Source organism: Tursiops truncatus, chromosome 5, assembly GCF_011762595.2.
Source record: "Tursiops truncatus isolate mTurTru1 chromosome 5, mTurTru1.mat.Y, whole genome shotgun sequence".
Classification (NCBI taxonomy): domain Eukaryota; kingdom Metazoa; phylum Chordata; class Mammalia; order Artiodactyla; family Delphinidae; genus Tursiops; species Tursiops truncatus.
Genome location: NC_047038.1, coordinates 114,436,929 through 114,454,048, shown reverse-complemented (window position 1 = coordinate 114,454,048; position 17,120 = coordinate 114,436,929). Strand labels below are relative to the sequence as shown.

Below are 17,120 nucleotides of genomic sequence, written 5' to 3'. Positions count from 1 at the left end.
GCTGCTTTCAGTTGGTCTAATTGGGAGTAGTACTTGTTGGAATTAATCGTGTGGTTTTCCGGAAGGAGCTCATAACAGAGGACTTCCTTCCAATCCCACCATATACACAACATCACCTTCTTTGCATGAATACTGGCCTTTGGTGTGCTTGGTGGTGGTTCATTTCGCTTGCCCCACGCTCTCTACCGTTTCACATTATTGTACAGTATCCACTTTCCATCACCCGTCACAATTTGTTTTAAAAACGGAACGTATTCATTACGTTTAAGTAGAGAATCGCATGTGGAAATAGGTCAAGAAGGTTTTCTACATTTAATTTATGTGGAATCCAGACCTCAAAGCGATTAAAACATAACCAAGCTGGTGCAAATGATTTTCAATGCTTGATTTGGATATTTTGAGTACGTCAGCTGTCTCCCACGTGGTATAATGTTGATTGTTCTCAGTTAATGTCTCAATTTGATCGCTCTCAACTTCAGCTGGTCTACCTGACTGTGGAGCATAGCCCAGTGAGAAATCTCCAGCACAAAACTTCGCAAACCACTTTCGACACATTCGATCAGTCATAGCACCTTCCCCATACACTACACAAATCTTTCTTTGTGTTTCAGTTGCATTTTTACCTTTCTTGAAAGAATAAAGCATAATATGCTGAAAATGTTGCTTTTTCCTTCCATTTTCAATATTAAAATGGCTACAGAAAAGTTCACCAATTTTGATAAGTCTTTTTTTTTAAAATGCACGCTGATATGACAGCTGTCACATACAATCTAACAAAACTGTTTCAAACGAAGTTAAAGACAACTAAGTGCTACTAGAACCATCTTACGGAAAAAACGGAACGAACCTTTTGGCCAGCCCAGTATCACAGAATTGGAAATAGCTTAATAATTTTATGTATTCTCCACTACACTCTAAGCTAGTCAAAGACAGGGAACTTAGTACTCATTGTACTTCTAGCTTCTTCTTAACTTCACGTTTGAATTAAATCAAGTACAAATTTTAGAATATGTGTTAGAAATTCCTAGAAAGGTCAGTGCAAGTGTTTTTGAGAGGGAGGGTGAGATGCCTCATAGGAGGAGTAGCCTCAGTGCCCAGGGGAGTTGTTTGCAGGCTTTTTTGTAGTTCCTACAGCCTGTAGGAACCCTTAAAGGGACTTTCTCTGAATAGGTGAGTGACCTGAAAACCACGTTTTGGAAATATTGATCTTCTAGCAGTCCTGGTCCTATGGATGGTATGATAGATTGGAAGAGGGAGAAACTAGAGGAAAGAAGTTTGCTGAGGGAGGGGTCCGTGGTGTAGATCTCAGCAGAGATACGGACCTGAACTTGGGGTGGTAACAGTGGGAACAGAGTCGGGGAATGGGCGCTTGGCTAGAAAGAAGGACTTTGTGCCCAAGTGATGGTGGTGATCAAAGAGAATGAATCAAAGTTGATTCGATTTTGAGTTTAGAGAATCTGGGATAAAGACATTTCATGGCAAGTCAGAAAGGACCACCAATGTGAGAAGTAAGTTGAGTTTAGTTTGGTACACATGAGCAAGGGAACACTGGGATAACCAAGTAGCAATACGTTTGAACCGTTTGTAAATACAGGACTCGGAGTTTGGTGAGAAGATAGCAGTTGTCAGCATTCAGTAGAAAGGGAAGTTAACGGGAAAGGAGGAGTTTTTAATGGTGTGTGCTGTAAAGACTTAGAGGACTGATTTCTGTTGGCCATTTCCAGGTTGGAGAGACAGGAAGAAAGAGGCAGTCAATGAAACAAGGGCATAATCAGTGAGGAAGAAGGAAAGTCAGGATATTGCAATAAAGGTCCTCGGATACTCGCGGGGGAGAGTTTCAGTGAATAAATGCGATACACAGCGCCAGATGTTACCAAGAAATCAGAGAGATGTGCCCTTAAAAAAAAAAACTGTCACAAGTTATTTGTTTTAAATATTGAGTTTAAATTCCTACAGGACTTTGGACAACACACATAGGTAGTTAAGGTATCTTGTTTAGCATTAAGGGAGGACCAGCGTTCGGGTATTGGTAGCTTCATTTTGACTTATTCCCAAATTTCGTGATACCACAAAATACAGAGATCAAAAATGTACCCAAAGCGTAAAATACACTCTAATGAGATTTCTCAAGGTGAATTATTGTTTGGAGTTGGCTAACTCCTTGCTTTGTATTTTGATTCTTTTCATAGTATTGGCTAAATATTTGTTAAAGAAAATAAATAGAAAAGAAGATACACAAAACCTATCAAGTTGCCACCTCCTTGTAGATCACATTGAATTTATTCAATACCAGGTAATCATTAGACTTTTCATTTATCAGAACAACAGAGTTGCCACAGGTGGGCTAAAGAGCAATGGATCGCCTTGATAAACTGTTGGCACGAGGTTTTTGCATGCTTTTCAGAGGAAGTGCTTTTCCTGGTGTCTTGTGCCTTAATCATTTACCTTCCTCCAAGTTTTGTACCTTTCTAATTACAGTGCTTCAGGGATTGTGGTTTTACGTGTGGACTTACCAGGTGGAGTTGGGGGGTGTGGACAGGTACAGAACAAGATTAGGGAGAATGCTTTTGGTTTTGTGGTGGCGGTTTTGTTATCTGGTGTATAATCATAAAAACTCAGGAACATTTGCGCTTTCAATCAGATGGGTCACACACCCAAAAACTTGAATGAAAAAACCATGGAGTTTGATTGCTAAGCTAGAAATATATTTATTAAAATGTAGTCTTCGGTCTTCACCGTGTTTTCTGTCATTAACAATTTTTATTTAGAACGCATGCTGATTCTGCAAAATCCACCCCTTCGGAGACAGACTGCAATGATAACGTCCCTTCTCATAAAAATCCTGCTTCCTCCCAGAGCAAACATGGAGTGAATGGCTTTTTCCAGCAGCAGATGATGTATGACTCTCCACCGTCTCGGGCTGCATCCATTTCCGTAGACTCCAGCCTTTATAACCTGCCCAGAAGTCACTCCCATGACGTCTTACCAAAGGTGTCTCCTTCAAGTACCGAAGCCGACGGAGAGCTCTATGTTTTTAATACCCCATCCGGGACCTCGAGTGTAGAGCCTCAAATGAGGCATGTATCTATTAGTTATGACATTCCTCCAACACCTGGTAATACTTATCAGATTCCACGAACATTTCCAGAAGGAACCTTGGGGCAGACGTCAAAGCTAGACACTATTCCAGATATTCCTCCGCCTCGGCCACCGAAACCGCATCCGGCTCATGACCGATCTCCTGTGGACACGTGTAGCATCACACGCACAGCCTCTGACACTGACAGTAGTTACTGTATCCCGACAGCAGGGGTGCCACCGTCCCGTAGTAATACCATTTCCACTGTGGATTTGAACAAATTGCGAAAAGGTCAGCTCCAGTTGGCTTTTCCTGGCTTAGAGGTTAATGATAGAAAATCTCTTTTTCTGAGTATTTGTTCTTGGACGCTTAGTGTGACATTAAATGGCAGTCCCTTTTTTCTTCAGCGCTGCAGTTACCCACTCGGGTAGCGAAGCTGTCAGAGCCTCAGTAGATCCCAGGAAGTGTGTTTGTGCAGGCAGCGTGTGCCTGTGTACATGTTGTGGTGGAAGGGAGAAAGACGAGGAGATTTTCATCCCTAAGAAGTATGGCCTTAGTAATGCTTCCCTGCCTCAGGGAGTGTGCACCACTCTCTCTCACTTCCTCTACATCCTGGGTGAGCAGACCCGATGGGGAAGAGGCACAGGAAATGGACCAGCCGCAAAGCCTTTCCCAGTCATACCCTTTCCCGTATTTGTGTCCTATTACGGCCGCTTCTGTGTCACATCTGTTGGGCTCTGTTTCCTTCCTTCCCAGATCAACGGTTTTTACGTTATGTCTACCAGGTGATATTCAGTTGCAATCAGGTCATTCTGCTTTTTGTTTGTTTGATTTTATTTATTTTTAAAGCTCTGAATCTTCTCTCCCCTTACCCCTTAGCCACTTCACTGACTCCTGTACCATCTTCCTAGAGCCTGCCAAAAGTTATAGACTTTTGAGAGGAGAAAAATTGAGTCTGGGTTAGCCTCTGAGGGTCCTAAAGTCCTGAAAATAAAAAGCCCAAGTTTAAAAGGCACCCACCCTAAAAACTACATCTGACACTTCTAGATTTTGTGGTAGAGTTATCCAGCTGTTCTAAAGAAGTTAAAGATTTGATGCCTTGTGGATGGTACTTATGTCAATACTTATTTAGCCATTCAACACCAATTTCTAACTTCTTTCTCGAAATGGCTGTAATGTATCTTGAGGTGGTTATAAGTTAGTGAGATATAAGTTATACCCAAGGGTGCAAAAGATAAGAAAACAGAAGTATTTCTTTTCTCCATCTTTAAATAACCCATCTCACTGTCATAATCAAATACTGGTACTGGGGCTTCCCTGGTGGCGCAGTGGTTGAGAGTCTGCCTGCTGATATAGGGGACATGGGTTCGTGCCCTGGTCCGGGAAGATCCCACATGCCACGGAGCGGCTGGGCCTGTGAGCCATGGCCGCTGGGCCTGCACGTCCGGAGCCTGTGCTCCGCAGCGGGAGAGGCCACAACAGTGAGAGGCCTGTGTACCGCAAAAAAAAAAAATACTGCTACTGGTTAGCATATGAATAAATGTCTGCATTTTCTAGTGGCTTAATGTTTCAGTTCAAGATGTTATTCTGTGAGCATCCTTTTTAAGATCTGTGTGTGTGCATGCATGCATATATGAAGAGAGAGAGAGAAGGTCATTCCTGATTACTCTGGGAACTGGCAAAGATGGGGAGAAATATTGATAGTTTGTTCTCTGTTTTAGATGCTAGTTCTCAAGACTGCTATGATATTCCACGAACATTTCCAACTGATAGATCTAGTTCACTCGAAGGCTTCCACAACCACTTTGTAAGTATAGTTGACCTTGGCATCATCAAGTGTATTTCATTGTCAAAACCTTCGCACTTAGGACCCTGAGACTAAATGAGATCCTGAAAAAAAGTCCCTTCAGATCCACGTGAATAGGCATAACTTACAATTGTGTTTTCCTGTTTGACAGTAGTTCTTCTTTATTAAAAGAAATGTATGTGTGTTTTAGAAAATCAAAAATGTATTGACAGTGGGGAGTGTATCAAGCGAAGAACTGGATGAAAATTATGTCCCCATGAATCCCAACTCTCCTCCACGACAACATTCCAGCAGTTTCACGGAACCAATTCAGGAAGCAAATTATGTGCCAATGACTCCCGGGACATTTGATTTTTCTTCATTTGGAATGCAAGTGCCTCCTCCCGCTCATATGGGCTTCAGGTCCAGCCCGAAGACCCCCCCTAGAAGGCCAGTTCCTGTTGCAGACTGTGAACCACCCCCCGTGGATCGGAACCTCAAGCCAGACAGAAAAGGTAAGGAGAGCGTGGCATGGTAAAAGGGCCGGGGGTTGCCAGCTGAGATCTGCATTTAACTGTCGTTAAATCCAAAACAGAATCGGGACTAGAAATTCAGAAGTATTTCATATTACCTAAGTTACCAGCTTGTTTAAGTAAAGTAGTAGTGCTGTGTATAGATTAATAATTATTATGTCATATGTTGATGCCCAGGTGAAATTTTTTTAAGACTCCTATCTCTGGAGCAGAGGTTACAAACTAAACTATTCACAAGGATTGGCAAGCAACAGGAGATAATTAGGAGAGACTGGAATGCCCTTGGCCCGGCCAAATGGAGTCACTAATTACTGCCTGGCTACAATCCTTTGTGGACTTGTGAAGCTAATATGGGCCCCCTAGAGGAAAATCTTCTGATTATCAAAAGAAGTCAAAAATTTGGGGGTTTTTATATGTATTTTCTTTTGATTTTTAAGTTCTACCAGCTAGTTTAATTATTTAAAAAAAAACAAAACATTGCAGACCGTACCACAGACTTTTACAAGCTAGATATGGTCTTTGGCTGGTCTTTCGTAACCTCTCCTCCAGAGTATTTAATATCAAATCAGACTTGAGATTATTAGTGCACTTGCCATGATTCTTTAAGATCAGTAAGGTTGCTTGTATACTCTTTGCATTCTGTGCATATAACAACTTTTTAAAAATGATTCTGCCTTTGCTGGGGTGTAAACAAATGCTTCTAGTCTATTCTTTCATACTGGCCTTCATAAGTAACATTAAAGTCTAAGGTGGCATGGTTGGTTAAGAACTCAGTGTAAAAGAAACTTTTCAGCCAGTCTGGTAATATGTACCCAAGTTTTTGAAATTTGGGTTCAAGTGGTTAAACCCCAGCCAGCCAGCTGTGTTGCCGCAGGCTGCAAGTGTGATTGAATCTCGACAACCAAGTAAGTTAGTGTATTGGCTGTGAGATGCGTGGCACAATTTCTGGGGAATTCAGCACATTTGAAGAGTCTCGTATGCTCTATGTAGCTGTTTTTAAAAAGCATGTGATGTTTGTGTCAATTTCTCATTAACCTGGGCTTGGATCATTAATAGTCATTCTAATTAAGTTCCCAGTGTGGGGGACAGAGACCGAGACTCAGAGTATCTTAAGAAAATGAGTTTTGTTTTGTTTTGCTTTTAAGAAAGTAAATGAAAAGAGAACGTTAGCGGCAACTGAGACACTCCTAGGAGGCTGTCACTTTGTCCTGCTCTCCCTGCATTTCTGTCCTCTGGAAACTCTTTGATCCTGCTTTGCTCTCCCTCACATTCTTTCCTTCTTTCCTGTTTTCTTTTACGCTGCATCCTCTACTTTCCGGCTTTCTGCTGTCAGAGAGCTTTGGCCTCTGATGCCCCTGCGTGGCCTCGATTCCGCCCCGTGCCTCCTTTTTTATGGGCCCTCGCAGCTTCCACGCCTGCTGTTAATTGCCTTGTTCATTATTGACTCACTCCAGATCGCTCAGCGAAAGTTTGATTGGTCTCCTTTGTCTGTCCACATCAGGCCACAAGACAGATTGTAGATTGCAGGCGAGCCCACGTGTTGGTTGCTGTTGGGTCAAGGGCTCACCTTTGCTCGGATAGCTGGAAGGATGGTCGCACCCCCGGTCACCCCAGAGGCCCCAGCAGCAGAGCCATGATCAGGGCTGGCTATTTTAGAAACAGTGTGAGCATCCCAGGCTTTTTAGGTGATAACTTTTCCTTTTGTTTCTCTTGGTCCTCATTTGTTTTTAAATCTATTTAGACATCCCTCGTCATTTTCTTCTTTGCATACAACACACAAAAGTATGTTTGGACATGTATAGGTTTATAATTGAGCCCACAGAGGGTGGAAGGATTAAGATACAAGTGTCAGGAAGTCCGTGAAACATCGAAACCCTCATTTTAATGTGAAACTGGTTCTCTCCTTCTTTTCCTGTAATTAACGCATGTTGGCAGCAGATCGCTAGTTTTTGACACCAAACGTAACCGTTTTATATCTTGAGGTCCCCACATAAATATGGTCATGGTGTGCTGTGGGTGATGCATGGAGCTCTGAGTCCTTGCGGCTTTGCTCCCCTGCCTCTCCTTCCTCCCTTCAGGATCTGCTTAACACAGTTTGAAAATTCCCAGTATATTTCACAGTTAATGGTTTCACGTGGTAAGCGCAATGCAGAATCAGAAAAGGTCCCTATTTACATGTTGGAAAGTTTTAGGATCGTAATGAAATGCTTTTAGTATCATCTAGGTCTGACAGAGTTCACGTACCCCCATATTGTAGTATATGTTATTTTACGTAGGCAGCATAATAAAATGGCATGTGTATTATACATCATGTATATTGCATAATTAAACCTCCCTATGTAAATATATAGTGAAAGTACTATATATTCTAGTACATGAGAGACTGTCCTAGTCCTCTAAACCAACCAATGGCGACCCTACTGTAGAACAGAACAAAGTAGGTTCCTTGGTTACTTTTGGAGATTCTGTTTAGTCTTTAAAAAATTAACTGAGCTATTGAAAGACAATCTTGAGCTCATGGGCCAGATTACTGATTTGGTATCATTGCTTAGATACAAAATGAACTGAAAAAGCACCCAGAATAAAATTTCCACATAGTTTTTGGCAAATTCAAGGAGAATAATAGGTTTAGCAAAACAGTAAAGAAGTTACTTAAAGTCTTAGTTATAAAAAAAAAAAGGGGGGTGGGTTGCTTTTCTTATTCCTCTACTTTTTAAAATAAATGATACAAGAGAAGGCATGGGAAAGTATCTAATATTGCAAGGCAAACTTTGTCAAGTCACTTTAGAAAGTTATAGCTATTCGAGAAAAACATTTTAAAACCCAAATTCAGATCTTGGAGCAAAGTTTATCCATAAAAACTTAAACCGTAAAACAGATGTCTTATTTCGTCCTGAAATTCTTCTCATGGTGCTCGCATCTGATGAGTCTGTTTTCATTTCAAATTTTGTGACATCAGATACATGAGTCTGTCTATTGTTCTAGTATCTCTTATTAACTAAACCTCATAATAAGCAAACCTTATTCTATAAAATATGGCTTGATTAGTTCTAAAACTCAATATAACTAACTCAACACCCAGTATAACTGGTTTCTGTGATCGTCTTCTTGGGAAGGGTCTACAATAAATGAGTGACATTCTAGTCTTGTTTATACCCCCAATTATAGATGTCAGCTGCTGTAGTTAGTAGTACGCATGAGTTTTTCAAATACTTCTGAGTAATTGAAGCTGCAGAAATACGTGCATGTTTTAAACACTTACATTCAATGTATTTTCATGGACACTTTACCCAGTCACCCAACTGTGGTAGCTATATTTTCACCCATACTATTTCTGTCACAATAGTATTTGTCCTGAACCGTATCTTGTGTATATTAACAGAGGAGAAAATCATAATTTACATGTACTGTGTTAAATATTAGGTAGGCAGATGAGTCATTGGAAATGCAGGACAAATTCTGTTTTGATTACTTCAACTGAAACTTTTATATTTTAATGGAAAAGCAACTTTGTAAAGTTTGGGACATTTCTGTAAGATATTGTGATTTCTCTTAAAGTAAGTCCTTGCATAAATCTACCAGATTTCATCTGTGCATTTAACTGGGCCCATTCACTCTCTTTCTAACGTGATATAGCAGCTGTTCAAGCCTCAGATATACGGTCTTTATATTTTGTTTTGTTTGGCTTTGTCCATTCATGGCTTTCTGCAGTAGATCTGACCATTAGTTATTGTATTGGTTTTAAAAAAGCAGTGCGAGGTTACTTCTGGTGTTTTCGTATGTTCATTTGGTTAAAATATCTTCAGGTCCTGCTGGATCTTCGCTTTGCTATAGGAAGGATCCAGAAAACCAATCGAGGAGCTTCCCTAGGTGGATCTTTTTGGTATCTTTGCTATAAATATTTGCTCAAGAGAGCTTCTAAAGAAGTTTTTTGAAAGCGATTAAAAATTAACATGCTTTTGGGCTTCCCTGGTGGCGCAGTGGTTGAGAGTCCGCCTGCCGATGCAAGGGACCACGGGTTCATGCCCCGGTCCGGGAAGATCCCACATGCTGCGGAGCGGCTGGGCCCGTGAGCCGTGGCCGCTGAGCTTGCGCGTCCGGAGCCTGTGCTCCGCAATGGGAGAGGCCACAACAGTGAGAGGCCCACGTACCGCCAAAAAAAAAATAATAATAAAATTAACATGCTTTTGAAAAACTACTTTTATACTATAATAAATGTTTGGAAGATGGATAAATGATACCAGTAAATATAGCTAGATTTTAATAAACAAGTATTAAAGTTTGACTCTCAAGTCAGATTTTTTGGGTTGGTGGTTACAGTTTAAAGGAAATGAGTACAGAGTACGTTTTTACAGCACAGCCTCTACGTGCGGGTTTTTTTACCCAAATATTCCTGACCTTCCAATATAATTGTCATTATTATAGTCCCCTTTATACAATGAGACTATTCAAACAAGTGTAAAAGTTTTTCAGTGTGCTACCTTGATTACTCCTTGGAATTAGCAGAGGATAATAATGTGAATTATTTTTCTTCTTTCTTGATTTCTGAGATGCCTACTGGAAATAGTAGCATCATCTGTGAAACTTCAGATAAGTGAATAATTTAGGCTAAGTTAGACCTATAATGATAGAGAAAATAAATTTTCCACTTTGAGTTGAATTTATGTAAGCAATACCTATTAAAATAATAATCGTGTATGGACTTTTCAAAAAGGACTGCATCTGCTTCTTTGAAGCATGACCTCGTATGACTGCCTTGACCATATCTGGAATGATCAACTTTTGAAACAACATTCAGTTGCTTTTTTTCTTTTTTTTCCTTCAAAGGCAAACACAAAGTTATGACATTGATCAGATTAAACACCACCATCAGATTATGCTTTAAGAGAACCGCAGCTCATCAAAACAGATTGAAGGGCCTCCCAGTTATAGGATGTACCCTCTGATAGGTCTGGGGTCTGGAAACCCAAGGAAGGACAGGTGGCTTCTCTAAAGAAGCTCCCATTTAGTGGGAAAGTGGAAAAGTAAACACATTATCATAATTAGCACAGAAGGGGGCTTGTGGTTGAGGTTAGCTCTTGGCCCTGCAGGCTGTCTCCTCTGAGGAGAATCTCAGAGGGTGAGTGGCAATGAAATGATGATAGAGGATCTTCTATCAGAATAAACAGCATACCCAGATCCTTTAAAAAGAGGGGACTGGCTCAGTCTTGGGTGGGAGGGAGGAAAGTATGAATGCAGGAACGAATGCCAAATGCCTGGCAGGTGCCAGCTCCTGGGGGTTTTATAATCCATGCTAATGAGTTTGGGCTTTATTCTGAGAACACCATTAAAGGGTTTTATGTAGGCAAGTAACATAATCAGGTCGGCCCCTAGAAAGCTCATTCTGAGATTTAAGGATACCATAGGGGAAAAATGGTATTTTTTAATGCAAACTGTTATAAAATCACACTTTTTTTCAGCATCTTCTTTAAAGAGTGCTTTGCCCGGTGTTCCAAACCTAGGGTTCTTGATGCCTTGCTTTAGAGATGATCAGACAGGAAGGCATAACAAAAGTCCCTGTCCTGACTCGAAATAGCTGCCTCCACTTGGGGACCTAGAGTGAGTGATTTTTACAAGTTTGGAGGCCACTTGGAGTGTAAGTGGAGGTCATTTAGTCATACCGTGTGAGTTCACTTTCAGAAAAACAAACCAGGTATGTGCAGTGCACATTAAAAAAAGGAAGCCAAACGATTGCCATTATAAATAGAAAGTAAAATTGATAAAGGGAAATCAGAGAGAACATGGAATCTAGAGTAACTCTTAAGAGATCTGCTATGGCAACTGCAGACAGAGGAAACAAAGCAGGTGTGGTGGGTCCCAGAAGATAAATTCCATTTCGAACATGCAGTGTGAAAGCCTACAGAACCTCCATGTGGGGTGACTTTGTAGGTATGCCAATAAGGATCTTAGGGGAGATCTGAACCAGAGGTTAAGATTTACCAAGTTGTGCTCCTAATGAGGGAGCAGATCACATGATCCAGAGATTGACAGCCCCGGGTGAGATTGTTTTAACCCCTGAGGGTTAAAGCACAATGGGGTGCTCTTTGCTAAAGAAATGCGTCATGTTGCTTTCTTTGTTCAAACCTAATCTAGCTGAAGCCTCCTTGTAACTGTCTTGGATTTAAAAGCTGAGGCTCAAGTGAGTTATTTAACACTGTTGACTCTTAGAATTTGAGAATCAGTGTATCCCCGGAGTTGGTTCATTTGCTGCCTCTGCTTTAGTCTTATCTCATACCCTTTATTGTGGCACTTAAGTAATTAGAGAAGCATTCCAGTATTTGCCTCTAGGCAGCAGAGGAGAAGTACATACACCTTGGACTTTTTTTCCTTTCTCTCCTCATAAGTAATACTGAGCCATCATTTGAGTATCACTTTCATTTCTGTCTGGAGCATAAATGTCAAATTGAGCCAGGCAGTAAAAATAACAAAGAAATGAAGCTACCAAAATGCCTGAGCGACTGGGTTCAATTCAAGGCAACATTTTCACCTTGAGGCGTTTGTCCTAAACTCAGGCTTAAGTTTTGCATGGAGTAGAAAATACATGGAAATTTTATAAATGCACTATTAAAAAATTCACTTAATACGGTATCTTTCTGTGAAGAGTGCCAAGGAGTACCCTTGAGAGTACTTGAGAGAGTTAGGAAATTTTCATGTTTTATAAGCTAGAAAATCACATTTTCCAGAACTTGTAGATTTTGGTCAATAAGGTGCTAGAGATCAGCATTAAATCAGCGAACTCTAATATTATTTTCCATCTAATAGATGTCAATTCAGTTTTGTACATGCCAAGGAAAAAGAGAATTTGGTGCCATTGAGAATGAAGTAGTTTAAATTCCTGATTGAAATGATATTGCTACTCTGGCATCCAGGCTTCCAGTGGGAAAAAGTATGAGGCCAGCTGCTGGGTATTAAACCTGTACTTTTCTTAAGGCTTTTCAGCAGTACTAGTACATAACAGAGATTAAACGAAAAAAAAAAAAAAAAGATGGCAACTGAATTTATACTTTCCAATTCTCAAATTAAAGCTAGACAGTCAGCAGTTCCAGAATCTAGACATCTAATCCTTGCAAAATGGTGTCACGGGGGCAACCACTGAGTGTTCAGGGAAAAGAAATGCTGGTCTTGGTTTTGACTTTGGAGTAGCAGACATTGTATCAATAGAACTTCTCTAGAAGGGCGCTTTCAGGTGGTGAAGGAGTAGTCAGATTAAGGTTTTTAAAACACCTCCATCAAGTTAAGAAAGTAGGCCTTGGTACTTTCGTATGAGACACCAGACTTCAAAGAAAAGATGTACTTGCGATCTGACTGAGAGGTTTTATAATTTTTTATTGGATCCAGTTTTCTAAGGCATGTTAGAAGAGTAACTAACATGACACATGTTTTTCCTCTCTTCCTCCAAATAAAGGTAACAACTAACCAAGAAGTTATGCCACTAAAACCCTACCATCTTTTATAACAGTTTGCTTATTACGTTGTTGCATGCAGCTTCGGCGTTCCCATGGTATTGAGCATGAATGATATGCATAGCCAGACTGAAATAGTCTCCACAAACAAACTTTTGTTTATGCTTTTGAGATGTAACATGTCTGCTCAGGGCTCTGTTGCTTTTTTACAGAATCCATTTTTTTTCCAATTAAAAAAATAACATTATATTAAGAGAGTCTTCTTTTTACCAATTAGGTCAAAGTCCTAAAATTTTAAGACCCAAACCCCATGGTTTAGAGCGAACTGATTCACAAACCATAGGTGACTTTGCTACAAGAAGAAAGGGTATGTACTTTAGCACCGCATGCTGGATGGGGTGTTGGGAATTTATGTATTCTGTGATGTTATTTCCTTTAAAAGTAAAGGAGAAGAGCCTTAAATACTACTTTGTTGTAAATAAAACTTCCCAGCGCGTAATTTCTAAAGTGAATGCTTCCCATAATATACAGCGAGTATATTTGTTATGCCATTAACAGCAGCATGTTAAATATTTGATAATATATGATATTCAGTCTTTTCCTTTTGCATTATTCTTTTAACCTTTTAGACATCAATAGAGTGTTTTCTTTAAGCTTGTGAGATGCTTGTGAGTTCCAGTTGTCTCCTGTACTTATGTATAATGTATATATTCTGTTCTGAGACAATATATAATCATTTCCATGGATTCATTATTTTATGCCATTACTTGGAATTTGACAGCTAAGCAGCTCTTAGCCTCTGTGTTTTAAAAAAAGTGAAAACATCAGAGTTAAAGAAATACTTGCAAGTGAGCATAGCATTCTGTACATGTCCATTTTAAGTGTATAGGTGAGCAAAATTATTTTAACTGAAACTTAAATCAACGTAGCCTTCAGAAAATCTCATTGAATTTTTTTGTATTTGAGTTGCCAAAAATACTTCGGCATAAACCCCAGAGAATCTACATAATCCTTTAAAATGACTACCTATTTTATAGTTGGAAGGTAATTATAACTTGGTTGATTCAATGTACACATATATGCACAAAGACTAGAGGAGGGATGCCTGGAAAAAATGAAGACTTTTTCTTTAGAGTGGCAGGATGACATGTAACTAAAATATTTACCTAATATGTTTAAATAGTATCCTAAAATATAATGAATATTAACAAATAATATTGTTGAAGTTCTTTTGCTCATGTCATGAATTTCTGAAAACTGAGTCTTACTTTAAGGGCGAAGAGCTCTGTGGAATATATACTGGCAGAGTAATTAATTGTCCACTGCAATAATAGGGTAAATAAGAAAAGACAACTTATAAATAAAGCTAATAGGAACATTAGCATTTATTTTTACTTAATTTGTTAAAGGATATTGTTGGTTGAATTAAGCTAAAAATTTGAGACAGTTGTTAAATTGTGGCCTTTTCTCAGAGCAGAGTTTGAGTATAAAGATATAATTATTGCTTTGTTTTATTTGGTTCCAGACTGGACCTGAATTAATTTAAAAGATTTGGTTATTAATTCTTTTTGTCAATTTTTGGTTTTGGCGAAGTTTTGTGTTTATTGCTTCCTAAACATCATTTTATATGTATAGTTGTATAAATGATGCTTCAATGTTGATGACGAGGACTGTTTTTACATAGAAAATTAAATGTCCGTGTTTGAGGATAAAATTAGTGAAAAAAATAAAATAAGGAAATAATGAAAAGTATAAATCAAGTAACTATGAAGGAATTGGGTCACATTACTCTTTCTTGTTCTCATCGTTTATATTCATAAAATATTTACTTAAGAAGCAACATGTTGTAATAATAGAGTTTTATTTAGACTTTCAGTCAACAGTCAGGAAACATTATCTGATTTAGCTTTTGCCACTAATTTTTTAGCTGTGTGACCTTGGAAAAATCACATAACATCAGTGTGCTTCTTTTCATGTGTGAAACTAAGCTGGTCCTAGGCGTACAGTGGCTATAATGTATAAATAGAGATGTAGAAAGAGGGTCTTGTTTTGTTTTCCAAATTTCTGTATGCTAAAGTCTCTTTTGTTTTTTCTCTTTTGTTTCAGTCAAGCCAGCACCTTTAGAAATAAAACCTTTGCCAGAATGGGAAGAATTACAAGCCCCAGTAAGATCTCCCATCACTAGGAGTTTTGCTCGAGAGTAAGTCTTTGTTTAAAATACTTAGCTTGATTGTGCATTATAATGGAGAGTAACTAGAACAGTGGTTCCCAAAGGATGGTCTGGGGAGCCTCCCTTTTTGGGGTTCTGTGAAGTCAAAACTATTTTCATGAATATACTAAGATGTCATTTGCTTTTCCACTCTCCTTCTCTCATGAGTGTACACTGGAGTTTTCCAGAGGTGGCATAATATTGGACGCTATCGTTGTGACAGCTAATAGTGTATGTATTTGTGTACACTTGTCTTTTAAAATTTTTTTCTATTATGGGTAATGTGGTAAATATCAGTAGATATCACCCATGTTAACCAAAGTTCCTTGGGGTTCTCAATAAATTTTAAGAGTGTGAAAGGTTCATGAGGCTAGAAATTTCTGAGAACTACTGCTCTGGAAAATACGGTAGTTTCTTGTAGGGATTATTTAATGGAGATTCATTTAAATGTATATGTGGAAATGAAAAGAATGTTTGTAGTTACAAACCTGTGTTGAATGTGTACGTGTGTGAATATATCTGTGTGTGTGTGTATGTGTATATATATATATGTTTTTTTAAATAGTAATTCTTAAATCTTCCTTTTTATATCTGTGTCTTTCTACTTATCCTCCACATCACTAGCAATACTTTTTTCGTTGTTCTGCAGAAGGTACTTTGTTGTTGGTTTTTTTTAAACATCTTTATTGCAGTATAATTGCTTTACAATGGTGTGTTAGTTTCTGCTTTATAACAAAGTGAATCAGTTATACATATATCCCCATATCTCCTCCCTCTTGCGTCTCCCTCCCACCCTCCCTATCCCACCCCTCTACGTGGTCACAAACCACTGAACTGATCTCCCTGTGCTATGCGGCTGCTTCCCACTAGCTATCTGTTTTACGTTTGGTAGTGTATATATGTCCATGCCACTCTCTCACTGCGTCCCAGCTTACCCTTCCCCCTCCCCGTGTCCTCAAGTCCATGCTCTAGTAGGTCTGTGTCTTTATTCCCGTCTTGCCCCTAGGTTCTTCATGACTTTTTTTTTTTTTAGATTCCATATATATGTGTTAGCATGCAGTATTTGTCTTTCTCTTTCTGACTTACTTCACTCTGTATGACAGACTCTAGGTCCATCCACCTCACTACAAATAACTCAATTTCGTTTCTTTTTATGGCTGAGTAATATTCCATTGTATATATGTGCCACATCTTCTTTATCCTGCAGAAGGTACTTTGATGCTCAGAGATATCCCTTTACAGAAGCAGACTTGAAGACATAGAGAACAAGCTAGTGGTTACCAGTGGCGGGGTGGGGGGGGGGGGCTGGAAATAGGGTGGGGAAGTGGGAGGTACAAACTACCTCCCACTACGAGATAAGTGGGAGCTCATCTTGGGTGTAAGATAGGCTCAAGGATATATTGTACAACACGGGGAATAGAGCCAATATTTTGTAATAACCGTAAATGGAAAGTAACCTTTCAGAATTGTGTAAAAAAATCAAAATGTTTTTCAAAAAGAAAATATCCCTTTACAAATAGTTATAAATATTAGTTGTGCATTTGAATGTGTGTGATAAATTGTACAGTAATAAGTGCATACAATAAATGATTGTGAGCATAAATGTTTCTGGAAGAATGTATACTATCACTCATTTTTACTTTCAAAGCGAATTGAGAAATTTTGGTCAGGGTGTGTGTTTGTGATGGTCATCTCTGTAATCAGCTCCTCCAGGTTTCCCATGTCTCCCCGGCCAGATTCAGTGCACAGCACGACTTCAAGCAGCGACTCACATGACAGTGAAGAGAATTATGTTCCCATGAACCCAAACCTGTCCAGTGAAGACTCAGTAAGTAGAATCTTCTCTTAACGTCTCTCTTCCTGAGCAACCCTTCTGAATCATTCACACTAGACCTTTCTTCCAGTCCATACACCTTACCCTTCCATCTTTCTTTACTTAAGGAAAAAGGATAAAAGACAACTTTTTAAAAATGCTTTTGGGGGCTTCCCTGGTGGCGCAGTGGTTAAGAATCTGCCTGCCAATGCAGGGGACACAGGTTTGAGCCCTGGTCCGGGAAGATCCTACATGCGC

The 17,120-nt window shown here is 39.4% G+C and overlaps 1 protein-coding gene across 3 annotated transcripts in view; it reads left to right on the top strand.

Moving 5' to 3' along the window:
* The window catches only part of GAB1 (GRB2 associated binding protein 1), a 127,069-nt gene that overhangs the window by 97,736 nt on the left and 12,213 nt on the right, over nt 1-17,120 (top strand). For 2 of the 3 annotated variants that reach the window (XM_033857333.2, XM_019926520.3), the window contains exons 4-9: nt 2,769-3,370; nt 4,801-4,886; nt 5,077-5,380; nt 13,118-13,207; nt 14,947-15,040; nt 16,754-16,877. In XM_033857333.2, the coding sequence (XP_033713224.1) occupies nt 2,769-3,370; nt 4,801-4,886; nt 5,077-5,380; nt 13,118-13,207; nt 14,947-15,040; nt 16,754-16,877 (1,300 nt within the window). The remainder of the gene's footprint in view (nt 1-2,768; nt 3,371-4,800; nt 4,887-5,076; nt 5,381-13,117; nt 13,208-14,946; nt 15,041-16,753; nt 16,878-17,120) is intronic. The other variant, XM_033857334.2, reaches the window with a different exon arrangement.